We start from the raw sequence: 24,329 nt of genomic DNA, 5'->3' as shown, positions 1-24,329 counted from the left end.
ATAAACTAGTCAGTCTACCCAACAGGAATAAGAGGGAGTCTATCAGATACTTAGATGGTTTCTAAAGCTCCAGTCACATTCAGGATGACTGAGACTATGTCCTTGACAATATTTCCTGTGTTACAGGATTTTACTGGAGCCCAGAGAACTCAACCAACCGAGAGCCCCAGAGTGCAGAGATACGGACTCCATCCTGATGTCAATGTCTATCTAGGACTGACTTCAGAACACCCCAAAGAGACCCCTGACATGGAAATCAAAGAGCTAAAAGAAATGGGTATGCCCTTAATTCACAGGTTGTGTTACTTTGACGCAAATGTATTCTGAGAGTCACATGAGCTGCAACTAATTGACTCCTCTAAACTGTAGATATGACTTGTTTGTTTGTTTTGTGAGACAAAGTCTTGCTCTGTTGCCCAGACTGTAGTGCAGTGGTACGATCTCGGCTCACTGCAACCTCTGCCTCCTAGGTTCAAGTGATTCTCATGCCTCAGCCTTTGAGTAGCTGAGATTAAAGGCATGTGCCACCATACCTGGCTAATTTTTGTGTTTTCAGTAGGGACAGGGTTTTACCATGTTGGCCAGACTGGTCTTGAACTCCTGGCCTCAAGTGATCTGCTTATCTTGACCTCCCAAAATGCTAGAATTACAAGCATGAGCCACCATGCCTGGCCACTGTAGATGTAACTCACACTGGGAAAAGATGGATACCTCAGGAAAAAAATCAAGATCCTTAAATTATTAAGGTAAACTTTTTGGGTTTAGCATAGATCTAGAACTAAGTCATAATAATTGAGTTTATTTTGAGCATGATTACTCTTAAGAATTTGTTTAATTGCTTCACAAATAAAAAATACTCATTATAGAAAATCTGGAATAGTTTAAAGAAGAAAATTACCTTTTTTTTTTTTTTTTAAAGAGACAGGATCTTACTCTGTAGCCTAGACTGGAGTATGAGGCACAATTATAGCTTACTGCAGCCTCCAATTCCTGGGCTTAAGCCTCTCGAGTAGCCAGGACTACAGGTACATGCCAGTATGTTCTGCTAATTTTTTTTTATGTTTTTTTTTTTTTTTGAGACATGGTCTTACTCTGTTTCTCAGGCTGGAGTGCAGTGGTGCAATCATAGCTCACTGCAACCTCAATTTCCCAGGCTCAAGTAATCCTCCTGCCTTGGCCTCCCAAGTAGCTGGGACTACAGGTGTGTACTACTACACCTAGCTAATTATATTTTATTTTTTTTTTGAGACAGTTTCACTCTTGTTACCCAGGCTGGAGTGCAATGGCGTGATCTTGGCTCACCGCAACCTCTGCCTCCTGGGTTCAGGCAATTCTTCTGCCTCAGCCTCCTGAGTAGCTGGGATTACGGGCACGCGCCACCATGCCCAGCTAATTTTTTGTATTTTTAGTAGAGACGGGGTTTCACCATGTTGACAGGATGGTCTCAATCTCTTGACCTCGTGATCCACCCACCTTGGCCTCCCAAAGTGCTGGGATTACAGGTGTGAGCCACCGTGCCCGGCCCCACCTAGCTAATTTAAAAAATTTTTAGTAGAGACGAGGTCTCCCTATGTTGCCTAGGCTGCTCTTGAACTCCTGAACACAAAGCAGTCCTCCCACCTGGGCCTCTCAAAGTGCTGGGATTACAGGCATGAGCCACCACACCTGGCCTAAAAAAAAGTGTTTTGTTTTGTTTTTTTTGTAGAAATGAGGTCTCATTATATTGCCCAGGTTGGTCTTGAACTCCTGGCCTCAAGCAGTCCTCCTACATCAGCCTCCCAAATCACTGGGATTACAGGTGTGAGTCACTTTGTCCAACCAGTTTTACTACATTTTAGTACATTTGAAAACCTTAGAATTTAGAGCTGGAAAGGACCTTGCAGTCATCAGGCTTAATGCCTTCATATTACAGATGAGAAAACCAAGGTTCAGAGAGGTTGTAACCTGCTCAGGATCACAGAGAACTTGTTACAGAACTGGAACCCAGGCTTTCCAATTCCAGCCAAATGACCGTTCACTCTGACTCTCCTTCAGCAGTGCTTCCAGAGTTTCCCCATAACCTCTCATTACTTTGGCTCCTTCATCCCATTCTCTGCAAGGTGTATGCCTGTAAACCAGGGGTGGTGAGTGGTCAGTCCTGGCATTATTTTTTGAGGTTTTTATTACTCCCATAATGTAATGCTCATTGGGTGGTCTCTAGGCTATTTTATCAGATGCTCACCAAGAGCATAACTTTAACTGAGAAATAGTCAAATTCTTTTGTATGAAAAGAAGGCTATGATTGTGGTCCTTAAGATTCAGGGGAGCCGGGCACAGTGGCTCACACCTATAATCCTAATACTTTGGGAGGGTGAGACAGGAGGATCACTTAAAGTCAGGGATTTGAGAGCAACCTGGGCAACATAGCGAGGGCCTGTCTCTACAAAACAAAACAAGATTCAGGGGCCAATAATTTGCATGTCTTGACCGTTATACGTGTTTTGGACACACAATAAATTAAGCGTAACATATTTCCTCCATGGCTAGACCCCTGCCCCAACAATTTCTGCCTCATTCCATGTTAAAATGGGAGCTTTCATCTAGGTGACAAATACTCCCTCACCCTTTGTGAGTGTATCCAGTAGTCTTCCACAACTGGGAAGGGGTTGGGAAAATAAAAAGCTTTTAAAAAAAATTTTTTTACAGTCTTTGCCTCTTGAACAGGCCAAGGCTGCTTAGCTGCCAAATATGTTCATTTTAATCAATTGCATTTTGCTGCTCTTTTCAATAGGCAGTCAACCTCATTCACCAAGAGTTCACTCTTTATTCACTGAGGGGACACTAGATCCCCAGACCCCAGATGCATATCTGATGGCTAGGGAGACTCAGAATCAAGATGCTCCTTGCCCTGCTCCATTTATGGCAGAAGAAGCCAGCAGCCCCAGCACAGGTCAGGCAAGCCTCTGCAGTTTCGAAATCAACAAGATCTTCTCAGGCTGCTTGACTTTGGAAGATGATATAGAAGAGCCTCCAGGAGCTGCTTCACCTTTTGAGGCAGACAGATCTAACCGGGTAGATGAACTAAAATCCATGGAAGAATTACTGGATAAGATGGAGAGAGAGGCATGTTGTTTTTGGAGTGAGGATAAGAGCTCTTCAGAAGCTGGCACAGAACACTCTTTTGAGGAATGGGACTGGCAAAATGGTTCACTCAGTTCACTCAGCCTTCCTGAGCCAGTCAGAGAAGCCATGAGCAATTTGAACAACAGGTTCAGGACTGAGGAGTATTACCTCAGTAAGTCTGTGCTGGATCTAAAGATTATGCAGACAGTAATGCAAGAGAATGATGTTAGGCTGAGGAATATCGAGCAGATATTAGATGAAGTTGAGATGAAACAGAAGGAGCAGGAAGAGCACATGTCTTTGTGGACCGCTTCAAGAAAATTTGCAAATGTCTACAACTTACCTCCGGCTGTGGGTCCTCCATCTTTAAACTATATTCCTCCTGTGCTGCAGCTTTCAGGGGGTCAGCAGCCGGACGCTAGTGGCAACTGCCCAACTCTAGCAAGGTTTCCAAGAGACTTTCAAGGGGGACATCTTGGCAAAAGATCCAGGAAAAGAAGTGGTTGTGGCTGGAAACATTTCACCCAAGTCTCTGAAGTAATCACTGGAGATCAGTCAGAGATGAGCCATCAGGTAACCTAAGTGGGAGGAAGGGGTAACCTAAGCAGGACCCCAGAGCTGGGTTCAATGTTGCCCCTAAACTATGTGCAGGGACTGACATATATATGCAAGTGGCTCATAGCAAGGTACTCTTGGCTTTGGGAAATCAGTCCTCCAGGATCAAGGTAGATACTCTGCCTCCCAGTCCAGACCCAACACAAAGCCCATGTCCTCTGTAAATTCATATGTATCAAATTGAACCATATGCAATTGCTATTTTATTAATCAAAATGATCAAGTATTGGCAATTTTGCATGGCTCAACTTACTGAATAAAGTTTCTTGGACAGGTATTAATCTCCATTCTAAGTCGCTTATTCATGCATTCATTCATTCATTCAGTCACTCACTCACTCATTCAGCAAACGTCTGTAGAGCCAGAGACTATCTAGAACTCTGGGTTCTGAAGATGAGTAAGCCACAAACTCTACCCATAAGTAGCTCAAATATCAACTGGGGACTGGGGGACCTGGTGGATCAAAGAAAACACCTCAGAAGAGGTGAGCAGACACCATGGGAGCTGGCTGGGAGGTGTAGCTTGCAGAGGGATTCCTCTGTGAGCTTCCTTAGGACAGGGTTGACCTCTGACTCCTGTGTCCCAGAATCTAGCATGGTGCCCAGTACATAGAAGGAACTTGATAAATGGTCAGTGAAGGAATGAGGGAATGAATGAATGAATGAATGAATTTGAACAAGTTCACAGAAAGCTGGCTGTCTCTTGAATTATAGAATATTAGAGTCAGAAGATCTCTTAGACATGGATTAGCTCTGTCATTTTACAGAGTGTGAAGCTCAAGCCCAGTGATGTCAAGATGCAGATGGGGTAGGAGAGGTCTGCCCCATTGGAAGAAAGTTATTACTGATATTTAGAATTGCTAGCCCATGGCGACAAAAAGCAGGCCAACTTTTACTGAGCTTTGTTACTGTTTTAAAATTCTCTGCTTAACAGGTACCCTATTTAAAATTTTTAATTTAATTTAATTTATTTAATTTATTTATTTTGAGACAGAGTCTTGCTCTTTCGCCCAGGCTGGAGTACAGTGGCACAATCACAGCTCACTACAACCTCTGCCTCCCAGGTTCAAATGATTTTCCTGCCTCAGCCTCCTGAGTAGCTGGGACTACAGGCATGTGCCACCATGCCTGGCTAATTTTTTATATTTTTAGTAGAGACAGGGTTTCACCATGTTGGCCCAGCTGGTCTTGAATTCCTGACCATAGGTGATCCACTTGCCTCAGCCTCCCAAAGTGCTAGGATTACAGATGTGAGCCACTGTGCCTGATCAAATGCACCCTTTTATTGCCTATACAGGGCAGATAGCTCTCCCTGCCATCCTCAACTTGCTGTGCTACTACCAAGGGCCAGGTTGGTTAGGAGCAGGTCTCCTGACTCCTGGTCTGTTGTTCTTTCATTGTACAATGCTGAATCTTAGTGAGGCTTCAGTCCTCACTCAGAACGTTTGGAAAAGCATTGGCATTTATTTTTGCTGGAGTGAAGTGGCATGATCATGGCTCACTGCAGCCTCAATCTTCTGGACTCAAGCAATCCTCCCACCACAGACCCCTGAGTAGCTGGGACTACCGGCTGTACCAGCACACCTGGCTAATTTTGTGAGTTGTAGAGATGGAGTCTCAACATACCTGGCCGGTATTTATTTATCTTTTTTTTTTTTTGAATAGAGATGGGGTTTCACTCTTCTGCCCAGGCTGGTCTCAAACTCTTGAGCTCAAGCAATCCACCTGCCTTGGCCTCCCAAAGTGCTTAGATTACAGGCAAGAGCCACCATGCCCAGCTGTCATTTGTTTTTATATAAAGAGAAGACACAATCAGTTGGAGTGGCTCACGCCTGTAATCCCAGCACTTTGGAAGGCCAAGACAGGTGAATTGCTTGAGCCCAGGAGTTTGAGACCAGCCTGGGCAACATAGCGAAACCCTGTGTCTACAAAAGATATAAAAATTAGCTGGGCATGGTGGCACATGCCTGTAGTCCCAGCTACTCGGGAGGCTGAGGTGGGAGGATCACCTGAGCTTGGGAAGTCGAGATTGCAGTGATCTGAAATCATGTCACTGCACTCTAGCACAGGCAACAAAGCGAGACCCTATCTAAAAAAAAAAAAAAAAAAAAGGCACAAATAATTTACTTATATCCTAATATTTCTGTTTCCATAGAAAATTAGAGTTTGCTAGAAACTATTAGAAACAACTTTTTTTTTGAGACAGAATCTCGTTCTGTCAAAGAGGCTGGAGTTCAGTGGCACAATCTCGGCTCACTGCAGCCTCTGCCTCCCAGATTCCAGCAATTCTTCTGCCACAGCCTCCCAAGTTGCTGGGACTACAGGCACGCATCACCATGCCTGGCTAATTTTTGTATTTTTAGTAGAGACAGGGTTTCATCATATTGGCTAGGCTGTTCTCGAACTCCTGACCTGGTGATCCGCCTGCCTCGGCTTCCCAAAGTGCTGAGATTACAGGTGTGAGCCATCGTGCCAAGCCTGAAATAACTTTAATATATTATGTTTTCATTATCTATTGATGTGTAACAACAACAACAACAAAGCCCAGAACCTAGTGGCTTAAAATAACAATAGTTTATTATTTCTCACAATTCTGTGGGTCAGGAATTTGACAGCGTTCACCTGAGTGGTTCTTCTGTTCCACATGGCCATTGGCTGACATCATTCACTTGATTGCAGTCAGTTGGAGGTTCTACTTACATGTCTGGTACCTTGAGCTCCTCCATGTGGCCTCTCTTAGCACCTGACTTGTCATCATTCAATAAATAGTCTCACCCAAGCTTCTCTACAGCATAGCAGCTGACTTTGCAAGTGAAAGTTAAAATTACCAGGCTTCTTTAAAGTTAGTTCTGACCCTAGGACTGTGTCACTTTCTCTGCTTTCTGTTGATCAGAGAAAGTCACGAGGCCAGCCCAGATTCAATGGGTGGGGAAATAGACTCTAGCTCCTTATGGAAAGTGTGGCAGGGTGGACAGAGGGGAGGAAATTGATGGTGGCCACTGCTGGAAACCGTCTACTGGTACATAGGACATAAAACGATACCAGACGGGTACAGTGGCTCACGCCTGTAATCCCAGCACTTTGGGAGGCCGAGGCGGGCAGATCACAAGGTCAGGAGAGTGAGACCATCCTGGCCAACATGGTGAAACCCCGTCTCTACTAAAAAAATACAAAAATTAGCCGGGTGTGGTATGGGCACCTGTAATCCCAGCTACTAGGGAGGCTGAGGCAGGACAATTGCTTGAACCTGGGAAGCAGAGGTTGCAGTGAGCTGAGATCGTGCCACTGCACTCCAGCCTGGCAATGGAGCAAGACTCCGTCTTTAAAAAAAAAAATGCTACTATGTGTTTATTTTTTCTTTAAAGATGTCACCCTCTTTTTCTAGCATTAGGGAAAAAGCCATCTCCATCTAAATAAATGTTTCAGACAATTCAAGTTTATTTCTTTAATTTCTTAGTTCTTAAAATTTTAATTATACTGAAGGAAAACATCACAAACTTCATTATATTCTAAATGTCTATTTTGATTATATTCTAAACATATTCTAACCTTTCCTTGGTGACAATGGTATTTTTCTGAACATCTATTATGGTGAAGCATCATGATACAGTGCTATCTTAAGCTTCCACTAAGGAGCATGTTTGCCCATACAAAGGCCTCTGGAGATTCAGGGAGCATGTAGTAATTTTTTGTGCCTCCTCTCACTTTTACACATCTTGCTGCCATCTCCAAACTCCACATTTGTTGCTTTAATTTGCTGTAGGCAAGGAAATATAGTTAACTAAGTTTCTTAAAATTATGTTAAAATTGGGATAAGCAGAGCCAAAAGACTCTTGAATAAAGAGTATAGACTTTCATTTGTTTTACTTCTGCTATTTCCTAAGTATTGTAACCTTTATTGTATTATATTTTATTTTCATAGCATCCCCACTGGTAGGTATTATTGTTCTTATTTTATGGATGAGGAAACTGAAGTACAAGATTGTTTTAATGGCAGGGTGCAGTGACTCACAACCTGTAATCCCAGCACTTTGGGAGGCCCTGGTGGGTGGATCATTTGAGGCCAGGAGTTCGAGGCCAGGAGTTTGTGACCAGCCTGGCCAACATGGTGAAAACCCATCTCTATTAGAAATACAAAAATTAGCCGAGAGGTAGTGGCCCTCGCCTGTAATCCCAGCTACTCAGGAGGCTGAGGCACGAGAATCTCTTGAGCCTGGGAGGCGGAGGTTGCAGTGAGCCAAGATCACACCACTGCACTCCAGTCTGGGCAACAGAATGAGGCCCTGTTTCAAAAAAAAAGAAAAAGATTCTCTTAGGTTAGTCCGATTAACACTTAGACTAGACCCCAAGGCCCATGAGTCCTGCTACAAAGATCTGCTTGCTTCATATTAATATAGGAGGGGGAAAATGCTCAGGACAATGTTTGGCTTTTTAAATTTCTACATTGTCTGCTTATTCTCCACTTGTGCCCTGTCTGGGCTAGGTTCCTGGAGACCAACATTTCTGAGTAAACACCTCCAGATAAGAGATGGGTTAGTAGATAGGAAACATGCAAAGGGAAATCCTGGTAGGTCTGGTTATTTCTATACATTTAGCAAGAATGGCTTTGAAAATAGTGTGAGAGTGAAGAGAATGGGAATTCTCTCATCAAAGAACTGAAACATGTTTATTGCTTTTTAAGCTGCCGATTCTTTGCAACCCTGGAAAACAGAACACAGATCAACAATTTCAGCCCACTCAAGGAGCTAAGGACAGTTTGGAAAGAAGGAGCATCCAAAATACCAGTAGGTGCATCAACATTTTGTTGTTCTTAATGTCACCATGCCCTTAGACTTCTCTGTGTCTCTGAGGCTGCTCAGTGATCTTCATATGTCTAGTGACAAAAGGATTGTGAGTGATGAGGTAGAGCAATGCAGATTGGCAGGTTCTTCCACTGAGTGAGTGGGAAGAGCAGTGTAATGGGAACATGAAGAAGCATCAAAGCCAAAGTGGCTGGCAGGTGAATCAGACAGAACTCATCAGTTGTCAGAAGCAAAGCATCTTGCCTGTCCACAACTGCTCAGATAGTTTTTCTTACAAAAACAAACACCAGGTATTCCATTTACCAGTGCTCCACAAACCAAACTAATTGGAAACCAAGGTTGTTTAAAGTGTCACTGACTCCAGAGGGAGAGTTGAACAGCATCACTATTACTCTGGGGTGTGTGATTTCCAGCCAGATGAATGAAACCGATTGTCTTTAGCACAGATCGCTGGAAGAAGAGTGTGTGTATGTTTGTATATATACATTCATACACATATTGTATATATAATATATTCATACATATATGCATATATTGAGCCACACATATATGCATATATACATCTATTCATGCATATATGTATATATACATCTATTCATGGATGCATATATATATATACACACACACACACACATACATTCATACATACACACACGCTGAGTTTTAAATAAGTAAAACAGGCTGAGCGTGATAGCTCATGCCTGTAATCCTAGCACTTTGGGAGGTCGGGGTGGGTGAATCACTTGAGGTCAGGAGTTCAAGAACAGCCTGGCCAACATGGTGAAACTGTCTCTACTAAAAGTACAAAAATTGCGTTGGAACCAAATTATTTTCTGTGTGAAAAAAAAAAATACGAAAATTTGCTAGACGTGGTGGCGGGTGCCTGTAATACCAGCTACTTGGGAGGTGGAGGCTTGAGAATCCCTTGAACCCAGGAGGCGGAGGTTGCAGTGAGCCAAGATGGTACCACTGCACTCCAGCCTTGGCAACAGAGCGAGACTCTGACTCAAAAATAATAATACATAAACAAAGAACTTAAGTAAAACAAATTTATTTGGTGTGTGGTAATATTTTTTTTATTTTAAAAAATTTATTTAAAAATTTTTTGGTTTAAATTTAATTAGGTATTGTAAGTAAGGGACTTACTAAAGGAGCAATAAATGTTTTTCAAGGTAGACTAGTATATCAGTTTTCGTTTTTCTTTTCTGTGGATAAATGGTAGCACTAATCCATAACTTTGAAGTCAGTTCTCCTGGGAAAAAAAAAAAAAAACGTTTTATTCCTCCCCCTAGTGGTGACTGAGACTAATGACAAGTTTGCTCTTTCATGTTGGTAAATATGTACATAAGGGAGAATGAAGGAAACTGTCCAGACATTTAATTATATTAATTAATTAATTACTTTTTTTTAAGACTGAGTTTTACTCTTGTTCCCCATGCTGGAGTGCAATGATGAGATCTCAGCTCACTGAAACCTCCACCTCCCAAGTTCAAGCTATTCTCCTGCCTCAGCATCCCGAGTAGCTGGAATTACAGGCATGTGCCACCACACCTGACTAATTTTGTATTTTTTAGTAGAGAGGGGGTTTCTCCATGTTGGTCAGGCTGGTCTCAAACTCCCGACCTCAGGCGATCCGCCCCCTTGGCCTACCAAAGTGCTGGGATTACAAGCTTGAGCCACTGGGCCTGGCCAAACATTTCAGATTAGTATATTTTATTCCTATGAAGGGAATAATGAAGAACTACCTAGCTGGCATCAGAGCATTTGGCACTCACACCACTGATAGAAGCAGATGGGATGACATAGCCATTAGATGACAAAGAAAACCCATAGTTGTGGCCTCCCCTGCTCGTCATCCTCTTTCCTCAAAATTATAAAAAACAGACCAAAGAAAAGTTTAACATTTTTCTACCTATTTCTCTAGTCTTTTTGTATGCTTAAAAAAAATAAAGTGACATTTACGATATGTGTAGGCAATTTTATATCCTGCTTTTCCACTTTAGATTACTCTATGATGAGCGTTACTCTATGTTACTAAAAAAAAAAAAAAAAAAACACCTTGTAAACTTATTTTGAAATTGTTGGGCTGGATGAGGTGGCTCCCACCTGTAATCCCAGCACTTTGGGAGGCCAAGGCAGGCACATCAGTTGAGCCCAGGAATTGGAGACCACCCTGGGCAACATGGCAAAAACCCTGTCTGTACAAAACATTAGCCAGGCATGGTGGTGTATGCCTGTAGACCCAGCTACTTGGGAGACTGAGGTGGGAGGATCACCTGAGCCTAGGGAGGTCAAGGCTGCAGTGCCATGATTATGCCACTACATTCCAGCTTGGGGGACAGAATGAGACTGTGTCTCAAACAACAACAAAAATTGTTGGATTTCACCTATTGTTGAATTTAAGGTTGTTTCATTTTTATTCTATTTTGAATAGGGACACAGTTACTTGTAAATAATGCTTTGTTTGCATTTTGAGTTATTTCCTCAGGATAGATTCTCAGAAGCAGAATTACTTGGTCAAAGGGTTTGAACATTTCAATGATTTTTTTTTTTTTTTCCATTTTAAGACAGGGTCTTACTCTGACGCTCAGGCTTCCTTGCAGTGGCACAATTTCAGTTCACCTTTTTTTTGACACGGAGTCTCGCTGTCTCCAGGCTGGAGTGCAGTGGTGCGATCTCAGCTCACTACAACCTCTGCCTCCTGGGTTCAAGCAATTCTCCTGCCTCAGCATCCTGAGTAGCTGGGACTACAGGCGCGTGGCACCACACCCAGCTAATTTTTGTATTTTTAGTAGAGACAGCGTTTCACCATGTTGGCCAGGATGGTCTTGATCACTTGACTTCATGATTTGCCCACCTCAGCCTCCCAAAGAGCTGGGATTACAGGCATGAGCCACTGCACCTGAGCAATTTCAGTTCACTTTATGCGGCCAAGGTGGGAGGGTTGCTTGAAGTCTGGGAGTTTGAGACCACTCTGGGCAACAAACATGGTGTGACTTCATCTCTACCAAAAATACAAAAATTAGCTGGCTGTGGTGGCAGGTGCCTGTGGTCTCAGCTACTTGGGAGGCTGAGGTGGGAGGATCGCTGGAGCCCAGAAAGTTGAGCCTACAGTGATCTGTGATTGAGCCACTGTACTCCAGCCTGGGTGACAGAGTGAGACTCTGTCTCCAAAAAAATTTATTTTTTAAAAAGGAAACTGATCAGATCTGCCCTCTCTGATTCAGCAGTCTCTCTGCTTTCTGATCCCCTGATGAATAGGGCATTCTAGATAATAGGGAATTCATATCTGTGCCACAGAGCACATACTTTTTTTCTTTGGAGATAAGAGTCTTTCTCTGTCACCCAGGCTGGAGTGCAGTGGTGTGATCTCTGTAATCTCACTGCAGAGGCTCACTGTAATCTCTGCCTCCCGGGTTGAAGCAATTCTCATGCCTGAGCCACTTGAGTAGCTGGTATTACAGGCATGCATCACCATGCCCAGCTAATTTTTTTTTTTTTTTTTTAGTAGAGAGGTTTCACTATGTTGGCCAGGTGGCCTCAACTCCTGGCCTCTGCATGCACCAGCCTCCCAAAGTGCTAGCATTACAGGCGTCAGCCACCGTGCCCGGTCATGTCGTACATTTTTGAATAGTTAATTGAATAGATGATAAAATGTATATGTTCATGAGATATTTATTAACTTTATTTATTTATTTTTTTTCTGGAGACAGTGTTTCACTATGTTGCCCAAGCCGTTCTTGACTTCCTGGGCTCAAGTAATCCTTCTGCCTTAGCCTCCAAAGTAGCTGAGACTACAGACCTGAGCCACCATGCCTGGCTAGTTATGGTATATTTAAAGGAAAAAAATACTCCCTTGTGTTGCAAATGAGAAAGCCTTGGCCTAGAGAGATTGATGCTTGCCAAAGTCAGATAGTAACCTAATGGTAGGTCAGGGTCTAGAATTCAGTGGGACTAGACTGAAAGTCTCTGAATGTTCTTCAGGATCCCTGGTGCCATAGACTGTTTTCACAAATGTTAGGCCAGGCATGGTGGCTCATACCTGTAATCCTAGCACTTTGGGAGGCCAGGGTTAGTGGATCACTTGAGATCGGGAGTTTGAGACCAGCCTGAGTAACATGGCAAAACCCCGTCTTTACTAGAAATACAAAAATTAGCTGGGCATGGTGGTGTCCACCTGTAATACCAGCTACTCGGGAGACTGAGGCAAGAGAATTGCTTGAACCTGGGAGGTGGATGTTGCAGTGAACAGAGATCACACCACTACACTCCAGCCTGGGTGACAGACCAAGATTCTGTCTCAACAACTACAAATATTATTGTGCTGTCATTGATATGAAGGTGGGCCTGTTACCCGAGAATTCTGATGGAATGGCAAGAGCAGATCCCTCACCTGAACCATCACCTGTCATTTATGGCATTTGCAGGGGAGGGCTCTGCAACAGCCCAGGGATTGTGTCTCGTGAAAATATGCTTCAACTGTGGGTTTCTTCTACCTCTGAAAATCTCCCAAGAGCACTTTTATGATCATGAAATCTAAATTTAGAAACTAAAATTACCCTTAGAGATCTTATAATTCAGTCCTTTCATTTCTTAGCCAAGGAAGACCTAGAGAGTCCACTGACCAAGCCAAAGCCACACGACTTAATAGTGCACTCTTCACTCCGTCAAGCCACCAGCAGGGACCTTCTCACCGGCTCTCACCAGGATTCTACCAGGTAAGGATCCTTGCTGGCTGGAAACTGGCAGTGGGGTTGGGGGGTGGGGGCGGGGATGTGGGTGGGGGGCGGTGGAGTCTTGTGCCCTCTGCTGGTGCAATGGGGTCAGTGCAACTCTAGGAATGGTTCATGGTGTAGGGAACAGGTCCTCTGGATGGGCTGGTGGGCTTTGAGTTCTGTCAGGACCTTGAGCAAACTGATGTGTTTGTGTTCACTCTGCTCGCCTCACCTCCAAAAAACCCATGCAATTCAGGATGAGTATGGAACCTGTTTCTTCTGAAATCTATAATGCAGAATCCAGAAATAAAGATGATGGAGAGGTACACTTAAAATGGAAAAGTGAGTATAAAGTCATGGGTTTTGTTAGTCAAAATGAAATTTAAAGTATATTTCTAATGTGGTTGATATTTCTAAGTACACAACCTGTGATGCACATTTAGAACCATAGCAATGTCCTTCTGAAGTTTTTTATTTTATTATATAATTTCATTTTAAAAGCAGGGCCCTTTTGATTACAGCCTTCAGAAGGGAAATGCTTTTATAAAAATTCCTAGACTTTATAGGAAATATTTCTATTATATAAATGTATATTGTGGCCGGGCGCGGTGGCTCACGCCTATAATCCCAGCACTTTGGGAGGCTGAGGCGGGTGGATCACGAGGTCAAGAGATCGAGACCATCCTGGTCAACATGGTGAACCCCCCGTCTCTACTAAAAATACAAAAATTAGCTGGGCATGGTGGCACATGCCTGTAGTCCCAGCTACTCGGGAGGCTGAGGCAGGAGAATTGCTTGAACCCAGGAGACGGAGGTTGCAGTGAGCCGAGATTGCACCATTGCACTCCAGCCTGGGTAACAAGAGCGAAACTCCATCTCAAAAAAAAAATAAAAAATAAATTTATATTGTATAAGAAATGTAATAAAACAGTACACAATACAGTAAGTCCTTATTTAATATGTTAATAGGAAATGACAATGACTTTAAGCAAACTATGACTTTAAGCAAAATGATGTATAGCAAAACCAATTTTACCATAGGCTAGTTGATGTGAACAATAGTTAAGTTCCTACAGCATATTTCTGGTTACAAATACATCACCAACTTCTAAATAAAGACCAAATCACTTCTAATATTAAACATTGCAGTAAATGTGAGCTATATATACATTTAAGAAAGATTAATAAAAACAAGTAAGATAAGTAATTACCCATTTACTCTAGTTCAGGGTCACAGGTGACTGGAGCCTATTCTGGCAACTCAGGGTGCAAGGAGGGAACCAGCCCTAGACAGACACCATTCCATTGTGAAGCGTACTCACACACTCCCACTCACGCAGACTGGGGTCATTTTGACACACTAGTTCATCTAACGTGCACTTCTTTGGGATGTGGGAAGAAAGCGGACTACCTGGAGAGAACCCATGCAGATATGGGGAGAATGTGCAAGCGCCACACAGACAGTGGCCCCAACTGGGAATTTATTGTTCTTTTTTCTCATCATAGTTATAATGAAACAATGTTGAATAAAATGACATTATTTGAGGAACTGCTGCATAGATATTTACTATATCACATTATTCAAGTGGAGAGTATGCAGTGTCACTCTCATATCCTGTGGGCGTTATCCTTTGTATCAGTTTTCTCTTGTAGGCTTAAAGGATATAATGTCTATTTTTAATACTAGTCATAAGTGACATTAGCAGAAGTGTAGAAATTTTGAAATGAAAACATGCATATATATATTATATATATATAGACTCCAAAAATATGAGCTCAGGATAGTTGGAAAAGACTAGGCAGGGCCGGGCGCAGTGGCTCACGCCTGTAATCCCAGCACTTTGGGAGGCCAAGGCGGGTGGATCACGAGGTCAAGAGATCGAGACCATCCTGGTCAACATGGTGAAACCCCATCTCTACTAAAAATACAAAAAATTAGCTGGGCACGGTGATGCGTGCCTGTAATCCCAGCTACTCAGGAGACTGAGGCAGGAGAATTGCCTGAACCCAGGAGGCGGAGGTTGCGGTGAGCCGAGATTGCGCCATTGCACTCCAGCCTGGGTAACAAGAGCGAAACTCTGTCTCAAAAGAAAAGAAAAGAAAAGACTGGGCAAACTCAAATAAAATCCTTTCTGTTATTACAGAATGAACTTTAGATGTCATTTTTGTTGTTAAAACTTCTCAGGAAGAGGGTCTATCTGTAAGTTTTTTGCTGCCGTTCACCCTGGAAGTGAGCAACAGGGGCTATTGTTTGGGATAACTAACTGAAATTCCCTTCTCTCTCGCTGTCATCTATTCTCCCCTCAACTCCCATTCAAGCCAAAGAGAGCAAACTAAGGATGATGCAACTGTAAAAAGGCAGTTATTGCTACAGTATGAGATATAATAGTATTATGTATTTCTTTTAAATGAAAACCTGTGTTTCCAATGTTTACAAGGATGTTTTAAATACTGCTTTCTCTTGTGCCCAGTGGAGGTGAAAGAAATGGCAGAGAAAGCAGCTACCGGGCAGCTTACAGTACCTCCTTGGCATCCTCAGAGTAGTTTGACTTTAGAGAGCAAGGCTGAAAATGAGCACGATGCCCTGCTGCAGCCCCCCATTAGGAGCCCTGAAAACATGGATTGGCAGCGAGTTATTGAATATCATAGGGAAAATGATGAGCCTAGAGGAAATGGCAAGTTTGACAAGATGGGCAACAGTGACCAGCATGGCAGACAGCCTGGGCCTCAAAGCTTCACCAGTAAGTTTATATGCGGGAATCAGGATAGGCGAACTCGATCAAGTGATTGGTCGGGCAAGGTGGCTCAGCCTGTAATTCCAGCACTTTGGGAGGCTGAGGTTGAGCAGGTTGCCTGAGCCCAGGAATTCAAGACCAGGCTGGTCAGCATGATGAAACCTGGTCTCTACAAACACACACACACACACACACACACACACACACACACACACACACACACACACAATTAGCTGAGCATGGTGGCACATGCCTGTAGTTCCAGCTATCCAGGAAGCTGAGGTGGGAGGATCACTTGAACCTGAGAGGCAGAGGTTGCAGTGAGCTGTGATCACTACCGCACTATAGCTTGGGTGATAGTGAGACCCTATCTCAAAAAAAAAAAAAAAAAAAAAAAAAGTTATCAGCTCTCAAAAAGGTAAACCTTCCAGCATATTTTTTTTTTTTGACTTGGTCCTCTCTCCTTTCCTACTTTTCTGGGAACCTTGAATTCCAGGGGAAAGCAGTATAGTCTATATGTCATTGCATTTCCCACAGGCAGATAGATCCAGACATTGATCAGTTTTTATATTACTGAAACAGGCCCCTTTGTCCAAAGGAAGTAAAATAATCACATACCAGCTCTGATCCTGGTGAGGAATCAGACTTCTTTACCTGGGGATAGAGGTGGGCCACCACTGCCTACTGCCCATGTCTCTGCATTGTACTCTAAACTGTAAATAAATTCTCCCAGAATTTATTTAGAATGTATTATAAGCTGACATTAAATTTTTCCAGAGAGTCTATACTAGAGGAACCTAGAGACACATAATATTTATTGTCATCAGTTTATAGATTTACAGGTTAAAAAAATTAAGGCCATATTTTTTCACTTGGTAATTTGCTTACAATCAGAGCATGGAATATTGTTTCATAGTTGTTTGTAAGTCAAAGAAAGGTACATCTAAAATTGTCATTTGTCTTAGGTAGAAAATCTATTGGCTTAGGTAGTATTTGTATTTAGAATCTGTTTCTTGTCAAACATCACTCTCAAATGGGTGGGCAAAAGGATGGATGATCCAGGGCTGCATTTTGGGGTCAGGCTAAACTAACAGTCTCTACTCTCTGGACTGAACCTAACGTGGGACATGGCCACTCTTGGCAGAATATTTATACAACTCTTCTCTCATGCCACCTTTATCCTCTTCCATGCTGTCTGAATATCACTGAATGACTTTGGCCCTGATTGTGTTATAATCATTAGGTATCAGTCACCCATCTCCTGGACAAAATGAACAACCAGAGCATAGTGAAGCCTTTCAAGCAAGTTCTGATGCATTGGTGGCCATTAAGAAATCTTACAGCGTAAGTAATACAGCCTGGAGAGCCAAGCTGAACCCAAGGATCTGATAAGGTAGAACTGAGCTGTTATTATGTTATGACATCAAAATAATATCTATAGTAGTTCTTTTTGGCTGGAGCATGTGCCTTCATGTCACTGACATGAATAAAATAATCTTTCCTTCTGTCTGATACTTTTTAAGTCAGTTCATCTCAAAGAATTGTGTATCCTGGAGATTGGGGAGAGCACAGAAAAATGTCAGATTCAGCTTTGGCACTTGAGTTTCTGGTATAGTTGGGTAAACAAAACTGGGGCAAAGCTCCTGCCCCAGCAGGTGACCGAGGTCCGTTAGGAGTAGGAAAAACCAAGGACAGGGTTGCTATGAGCATGCCTTCACCTGGAATATCATCTAAGGGCCAAACTCGGCTCCCAACTCAGTGGAAGCCATGTGTTTGTGCCTGAAAACTCTGCCTCAGCAGGATCCATTTGCATCTGCACTGCAGTGACAGCCTTGCTTCAGGGCTTTAACCCACTTTAGGCCATAGCCCAGCCAGACTAAGAAACCAACATTTATTTTTATTGTCATTGACATGGGGCTGCAATCATCTAAAGAATATAGACAGCAATTGAGAATGATATATGAATACAGTAGTGATAAAATGTAAGGTCTTTTGACCTACTGTATTTAATCATAGCATACAAACCATTCATAAGATCAACTTATCCTTTCTCTCACATGAGGGCTGGAAGAACAGTCTTATTAAGCATACTGGCTGAGCTGGAAAAGCAGGCCTAGGCAGGAAAGTAGGGAATGTCTGCAGGAGGTCAGGACTCAAATTCAGTTTGATGAGAGGTAAAGGGGAGCATCTGTTAAGTGCACAGGAAGGGAAATGTGTGGCAAAAGCAGTGTCCAAGGAAATTAGTCACAAAATCTCTGCCAAGAGATGACTGAAGGTTGGGTATAGTGGCACACACCTGGTATTCCAGCACATTGGGAGGCTGAAGTGGGAGGATCACTTAAAGCTGGGAGTTCAAGACCAGGCTGGGCCTGGTATGACCCTGCCTACAAAAAATGTAAAAATCAGCTTAGTGCAGTGGCTTACTCCTGTAATCCCAGCACTTTGGTAGGCCAAGGTGGGCAGATTGCTTGAGCCCAGGAGTTTGAGACCAGCCTGGACAACATGGCAAGACCCCATCTCTACAAAAGATACAAAAGTTAGCTGGACATGGTGCATGCCTGTATTCCCAGCTACTTGAAAGGCTGAAGTGGGAGGATCACCTGAGCCTGGGGAGGTTGAGGCTGCCAGGGATGTAAGCCATGATCACATCCCTGCACTCCAGCCTGCGGAGCAGAGTCAAACCCTGTATTAAAAAAAAAGTAAAAATTAGCCAGGCATGGTGGTGTGCACCTGTAGTCTCAGCTACTTGGGAGGCTGAGGCAGGAGGATCGCTTGAGCCCAGGAGTTCGAGGCTGCAGTGAGCTGTGATTGGCCCACTGTACTCTAGCCTGGGTGGTAGAGTGAGACCCTGTCTCAAAAAAAAAAAAAAAAGACTGAAATGAGAAGAGCGATTTGTTTGGCCATGTGGTAATCAAAGCCTGAATATAACAAAGTAAGCAGGAAAAAAGGGATGGAGCAGAGATGCTTAAGAAATAAATTTGCAAGTCAGGCATGGTGGCTCACGCCTGTAAGCCCAGCACTTTGGGAGGCCGAGGCAGGCAGCTCACGAGATCAGGTGTTCAAGACCAGCCTGGCCAACATAGTGAAACCCCCATCTCTACTAGAAATATAAAAAGTAGCTGGGCATGGTGGCGCATGCCTGTAATCCCAGCTACTTGGGAGGCTGAGGCAGGAGAATCGCTTGAACCTGGGAGGTAGAGGTTGCAGTGAGCCAAGATCATGCCACTGCACTCCAGGCTGGGCAACAGAGCAAGAGTCTGTCTTGGGAAAAAAAATAATAAATTTGCTACTTTTTAACTATTTTATTTTTATTATTGAGATTACATTGCTGTTTTTAAAATGATGCCTCTTCACTTGCCTTTAACTTGTAATACTTGAGGGATTCACAGGTTATGAGTAGCTGGAGCCTCCTCATCTGTAAGATGATGCCAACACATGGGCTATGTCTGTACCTATGAGGGATCAAGGTGTTTAAATTCAGTCCTCAGCTTGAGTTGACTAGGGCCTTTCTCCTTATTTAGAATATTAGAATAGGACAGTCACCTCATCTCCACCCATTCAGCAGATGATGCTGCTGAGGCTCAAGATTAGCATTCCTCCATGCTTACTCCAGGGAGATCACAGCTGCTTTTCCCCGCCGGGAAGGAAAGGCAGAGGCACACGCACAAAGAGGTAGGGAGATTCAGCTCAGAGTGTCACACTGACCGATGAAAAAATTTTGACTTTTGAGGATGGGAGATCATATGCAGTTTCTACCAAAATTGTGGTTACTGCTGGGTAATTTTAGATAACCTTGTTGTTAACACTGCATCCAACTATAAAAAGATTTGATCACAGTGAACAATAACTTAAAAGTGATTTCCTTTATTATTAATAGAATGAGTCCACACAATCAACTTGTTCACCACAGTCTTCTGAGGACATAACAGATGAATTTTTAACTTCAGACCATGAATATTTTTACTCCTCGGCTGCTCAAGAAAACTTAGCTCTAGAGGTAAAAAACACAGTTCAGGGTAAAGTACATTTTTAGCTTTCTCCATGCCTTATTCTTTTATTGAGAAAAATAGCTTACATATCAAAGTATATAATATTTATTTATCAGTGTTTTTTATACCTTTTTTGGTGTCAGGAGTATGATATGAACCCATGTGTTCATATGTGTTTTGGAGAAACATCTGAAAAAATTTTGACTTTTGAGGATGGGAGATCATAGGCAGTTTCTACCAAAATTGTGGTTACTGCATTTATACAGCGCTTTGTACTTTTTTTCCAAAACATTTTAAGTCATGCTGCCTAATTCACATATTCTTTCTATTGGGAAGAGACAAGGCTATCATTCCTCTCTCTGAGGAAGACTGGTGTTCTGCAGATGTAGGGAATAAACTCCAGACTGCCAAGTTTTAGTGACAGGAGAGCCAGGATTGAGGCAAGCGTTCAGCAACAAATATGAGACTGTCCAATACACCAAGTTTTCTTGGGAATCTGCCCAGCTTTTATAAGAACCTGCCATATAAAGTATTTTCATTTGTAAAGTGAATTTTATTGTATTCTCTCATTTACTTATTTTCTACCCTACCTCCCTCCTAACCTGTCACCTTTTTGGGACCTTTTACTAATATGAAAGGTGGGGTGGAGGAAAGGGAGGATTGTATCTGTCAATCACAGCATTTGACTGATAAGAATTCTAGGATGCATCAAAGGTATAATTTCAGCCAGGTGTGGTGGCTCATGTCTATAATTCCAACACTTTAGGAGGCTGAGGTGGGAAGATTGCTTGAGCTCAGGAGTTTGAGAATAGCTTGAGCAACATAGCAAGACCCTGTTTGAAAAAAGGAAATGAAACATTACCAGTCCCCCAAAGACCCCTTATGCTCCCTTCCAGTCACTGCCTCTTCCAAAAGGAACCATTATTCTGACTTCTCACCTCATAATTTTGCAGACCTGGCTATCTTTTAAACCTTCTTTAGCTCTTCTGATAAAGCTCCCAAGAACCAAAACATCTTTGTTGGAAGATTGGGATGAATAGGGATAGTGATATAAGGAGGGGCAGTCATTTAATTCCTCTTCACAATGGGAGGTGAGGGAGGACTTACCGAGGAGGGGACATATGGTACAGATAAGTACTTAATGTCTAGGAAGCAAGTTTGTGCTTTTTCTATAAAGATGCAGGGATCTTATGAAGATTTTTAAGATTTTAAAACATCAAGAAATTATTGATCTTTTAATATGCCTGCCTCCAGTGAACCTGCTTTCTTTGCTTTTCTTTCATTCTTTTTTAGACCTCAAGTCCCAAAGAAGAGGACTTTGAAGGAATACAAGGTGCATTTGCCCAACCTCAAGTCTCTGGTAATAAGCCCTTAGGAAGATTCCTTGAGAATCACTTGCCTTCACTTTCTTCTGTTGGATCACAGATGTTTAGAGCTGGGGGGATCCTGAGGGACAGCCTCACCCAAACCTTTCATTGTATGGTTGAGAAAACTGTGGTTCAATGATTTCTCCTCAATAGAATGAATCCCTTGCTCCTCACCAACCTCATGACATCCAAGTGTTGTATTATTTATACCTCCCCTTGCATTTTTATAGCATATGTTGTTGTAGTCAATGCTTTTTCCTCCTCTGGTCTCTCAGACTGTATGCCACATGGCAAGTACGCAGTTATCTTTGATAAGCTGACCTGGGGGATTTGCCAAGCTACATAGCTAGTTATTGACATAACAAAATTAGAACTAGGTTTCCATGTATTTCTTCTCACTCGAAGGCAGTGTCAGCATTTTCCTTTGCTTGCATAGCATCTTAGCAAAGAGTTAGTAACAGCTAACAATGCAGATTAAACTTAACATCTACCCCTTGGGAGGCCTTGGGTTCTATATAACTTAGCAGGGGCTTTCTATTAGATGAGAAGTTAGCCTTGGATCAGTGGCCAGGGATGTGGCACCAGACAGATATAAGTTAACTGTTGGCTCTGTTACATTTTAAAAATTGTGTACTCTTGTTCTTTTAAGGTATGCACTCGTCTATTTTAAAACTAGTTACCCACCTATCAACTTGTGTAGCTATTCGTGGTCATGTTTCAACCCTCTGAACCCAAAGAGGGTGGGATTATGAACTTACTCCCTTCCTCCACTGCATACTTCAGCTTCCAACTGTAACCTTGTGTAGGCCTCTGGCAGAGTTGGGAGCATTTTAAGAAACTGTAAGCTTTTAGATGAACACTTAAAGTATCAGCACAATATTTATTCAAAGTTTCCAGAGACTTGGGCCACCCGCCTCTTCCTGCAGAGCCTCTTTTTTGGACCTGGCTTGTATGTGGCCACTTAACTTGCATGTGGAGGTAAGTTGAGTGGGATGGAAAAGTTGTAGGGCACACAGGTCAGATAACAGAGCCAGTTTAATACAGACATCTGAAGTAGGTGAAAAAGTCTCTGATTACTCCATTCACTTCTTTCTGCCCCTCTCTGCCCCCATTTCCACCTAGGGCTCTGATGTATATCCCCTTCCACATCAGAGGACACAACAGGGATACAGGATGGAGGATGCTAGGTTCCAAGTCTCATTCTGCTGTTGACTTTTTCTGCATAACCTTGAGCAAGTCACTTTACCCCAGGGCCCTACTTTCCCCTGGTATAAAGTAAACGAGAAGATCAGACTCTAAAGTCTCTAATTTCTAAATATTGCTTATTAGGAATTCGTTTATGCTTTCTGGGTATTTATCATTTTAAAAGAGGGTCAGAGGAAGAGGAACCTCCAATTTCTCTTCACTGGTGGGGTTTCAGAGCTCCTTGGTAGCTGTGAAAGGTGGCATTGTTCTGGTGGGCCTTCTTAGTGTCTACCAGACCACCTGGACCTAAGGAATGGGATGGGGATGGGGGAGTCATGAGCATTCCCATGGGAGTCATGGGAAACAGGGCTGGATGTACCATCTACCCCATCCTTTATTAACTAGGACAGTACAGTGGTGGGAAGGAAAATGGATACTGGCCCTGCCTGCCTGGAGCAAAGCATCTTACTGAGAACTGGGGAGGAGTAACTTCAGATAACTTGATGCCAAGGAGAACAGAAGACAGTTGAATTAGCTCCTCAGTAATCAAGATCACACCCCCGCCCCCACTCTTTAGGTAGTGTTTGATGGCCAAGTGGCATAGTTAGAGCTTAGGGCTGTTCAGTTAACAAACAGTTCTTGTTTTCAACGCCCCCTGGTGTCTGTTGATAGGAACCCGGTCAGTTTGCCTTCTTAAAAAGACAAAACAACATTTGTCTCCAGAAATAACTGTGGTTATAACTAAAAAGGCCAGTAAATGACTTGATTGTATTCTGAGTGTCCGAATATAGTTCTGTGCTCTGATCAAGGAAAATAAACTTTCAGAGCAAAAACCTCTTCTATAGCACTCAATCCAAACCCAATTAGGGCAGCACTTTATCCAGATTATTTCTAATTCTGGACCAGACCAAGCGAAATTCTAGGGAATGATAGGGATTCTTAACCCCTCTATTCTATTTTCCCATCTGTGAAGTAGGGATAAGAATCCTTACAAAGGCTGGGTGTGGTGGCTCACACCTGTAATACCAACACTTAAGGAGGCTGAGGCAGGCGGATCACGAAGTGAAGAGATCAAGACCATCCTGGCCAACATGGTGAAACCCTGCCTCTAATAATTTGAGTTGGCAAAGATTCAGTAAAAAAAAATTTTTTTGGCTGGGCACATGACTCACGCCTATAATCCCAGCACTTTGGGAGGGTGAGGCGAGTGAATCATGAGGTCAGGAGATCAAGACCATCCTGGCTAACATAGTGAAATACCATCACTACTAAAAATGTAAAAATTAGCCGGTCGTAGTGGCATGTGCCTGTAGTCCCAACTACTTGGGAGGCTGAGGCAGGAGAATTACTTGAACGTGGGATACAAAGGTTACATTAAGTCAAGATGATGCCACTGCACTCCAGCCTGGGGGATAGAGCGAGACTCTGTCTCAAAAAAAAAAAAAAAAATTGTACTTTATTCTTTCAGGTGAGGAAAAGTTCCAAATGATAAAAATTCTTGGAAAGAATGCTGAGATTTTGCCCAGGTCTCAATTTCAACCTGTACGAAGGTATGGGCTGTTATTATCTTATTCACAATTTCAGACTCATAGATGCAGTGTTAAATGGTGATAATGCCCCATGTTTATATATTGCTTGTCTTCAAATGTATTAGCCACTGTTTTATAAAATTTAGCTTTGGGCAGCTTAGCTTTGTTAGGACTTGTGCAGTAGAATTTGAAGGGTAGTGAAAAGGAGTCATCACCTTTACTCAGATCCTGACTCTGACTTTCTGTTCACGTAACCGTGGTCAAGGTTCTCAACCCCTCGATTCTATTTTC

General features: G+C 42.8%; 1 protein-coding gene across 9 annotated transcripts in view; it reads left to right on the top strand.

Moving 5' to 3' along the window:
* TEX14 (testis expressed 14, intercellular bridge forming factor) overlaps nucleotides 1-24,329 on the top strand; it is a 93,436-nt gene that overhangs the window by 43,138 nt on the left and 25,969 nt on the right. For 6 of the 9 annotated variants that reach the window (XR_010343344.1, XM_064378404.1, XM_064378402.1 and 3 more), the window contains exons 12-21: nucleotides 127-277; nucleotides 2,771-3,675; nucleotides 8,398-8,500; nucleotides 13,116-13,236; nucleotides 13,490-13,575; nucleotides 15,705-15,974; nucleotides 17,212-17,312; nucleotides 19,846-19,965; nucleotides 21,251-21,317; nucleotides 23,978-24,059. Coding sequence is in view for 8 of the 9 variants with exons in the window: in XM_064378404.1 (XP_064234474.1) it covers nucleotides 127-277; nucleotides 2,771-3,675; nucleotides 8,398-8,500; nucleotides 13,116-13,236; nucleotides 13,490-13,575; nucleotides 15,705-15,974; nucleotides 17,212-17,312; nucleotides 19,846-19,965; nucleotides 21,251-21,317; nucleotides 23,978-24,059 (2,006 nt within the window). In the remaining variant the exon portion in view is untranslated. The remainder of the gene's footprint in view (nucleotides 1-126; nucleotides 278-2,770; nucleotides 3,676-8,397; nucleotides 8,501-13,115; nucleotides 13,237-13,489; nucleotides 13,576-15,704; nucleotides 15,975-17,211; nucleotides 17,313-19,845; nucleotides 19,966-21,250; nucleotides 21,318-23,977; nucleotides 24,060-24,329) is intronic. The other 3 variants (XM_064378403.1, XM_064378409.1, XM_064378405.1) reach the window with 3 other exon arrangements.

This window comes from Aotus nancymaae, unplaced genomic scaffold (genome assembly GCF_030222135.1).
Source record: "Aotus nancymaae isolate 86718 unplaced genomic scaffold, 86718_ANA_hifiasm-v0.15.2.pri h1tg000018l, whole genome shotgun sequence".
Classification (NCBI taxonomy): Eukaryota; Metazoa; Chordata; class Mammalia; order Primates; family Aotidae; genus Aotus; species Aotus nancymaae.
The sequence above is the reverse complement of the archived record's forward strand: the minus strand, read 5'-3'. Positions and strand labels throughout refer to the sequence as shown.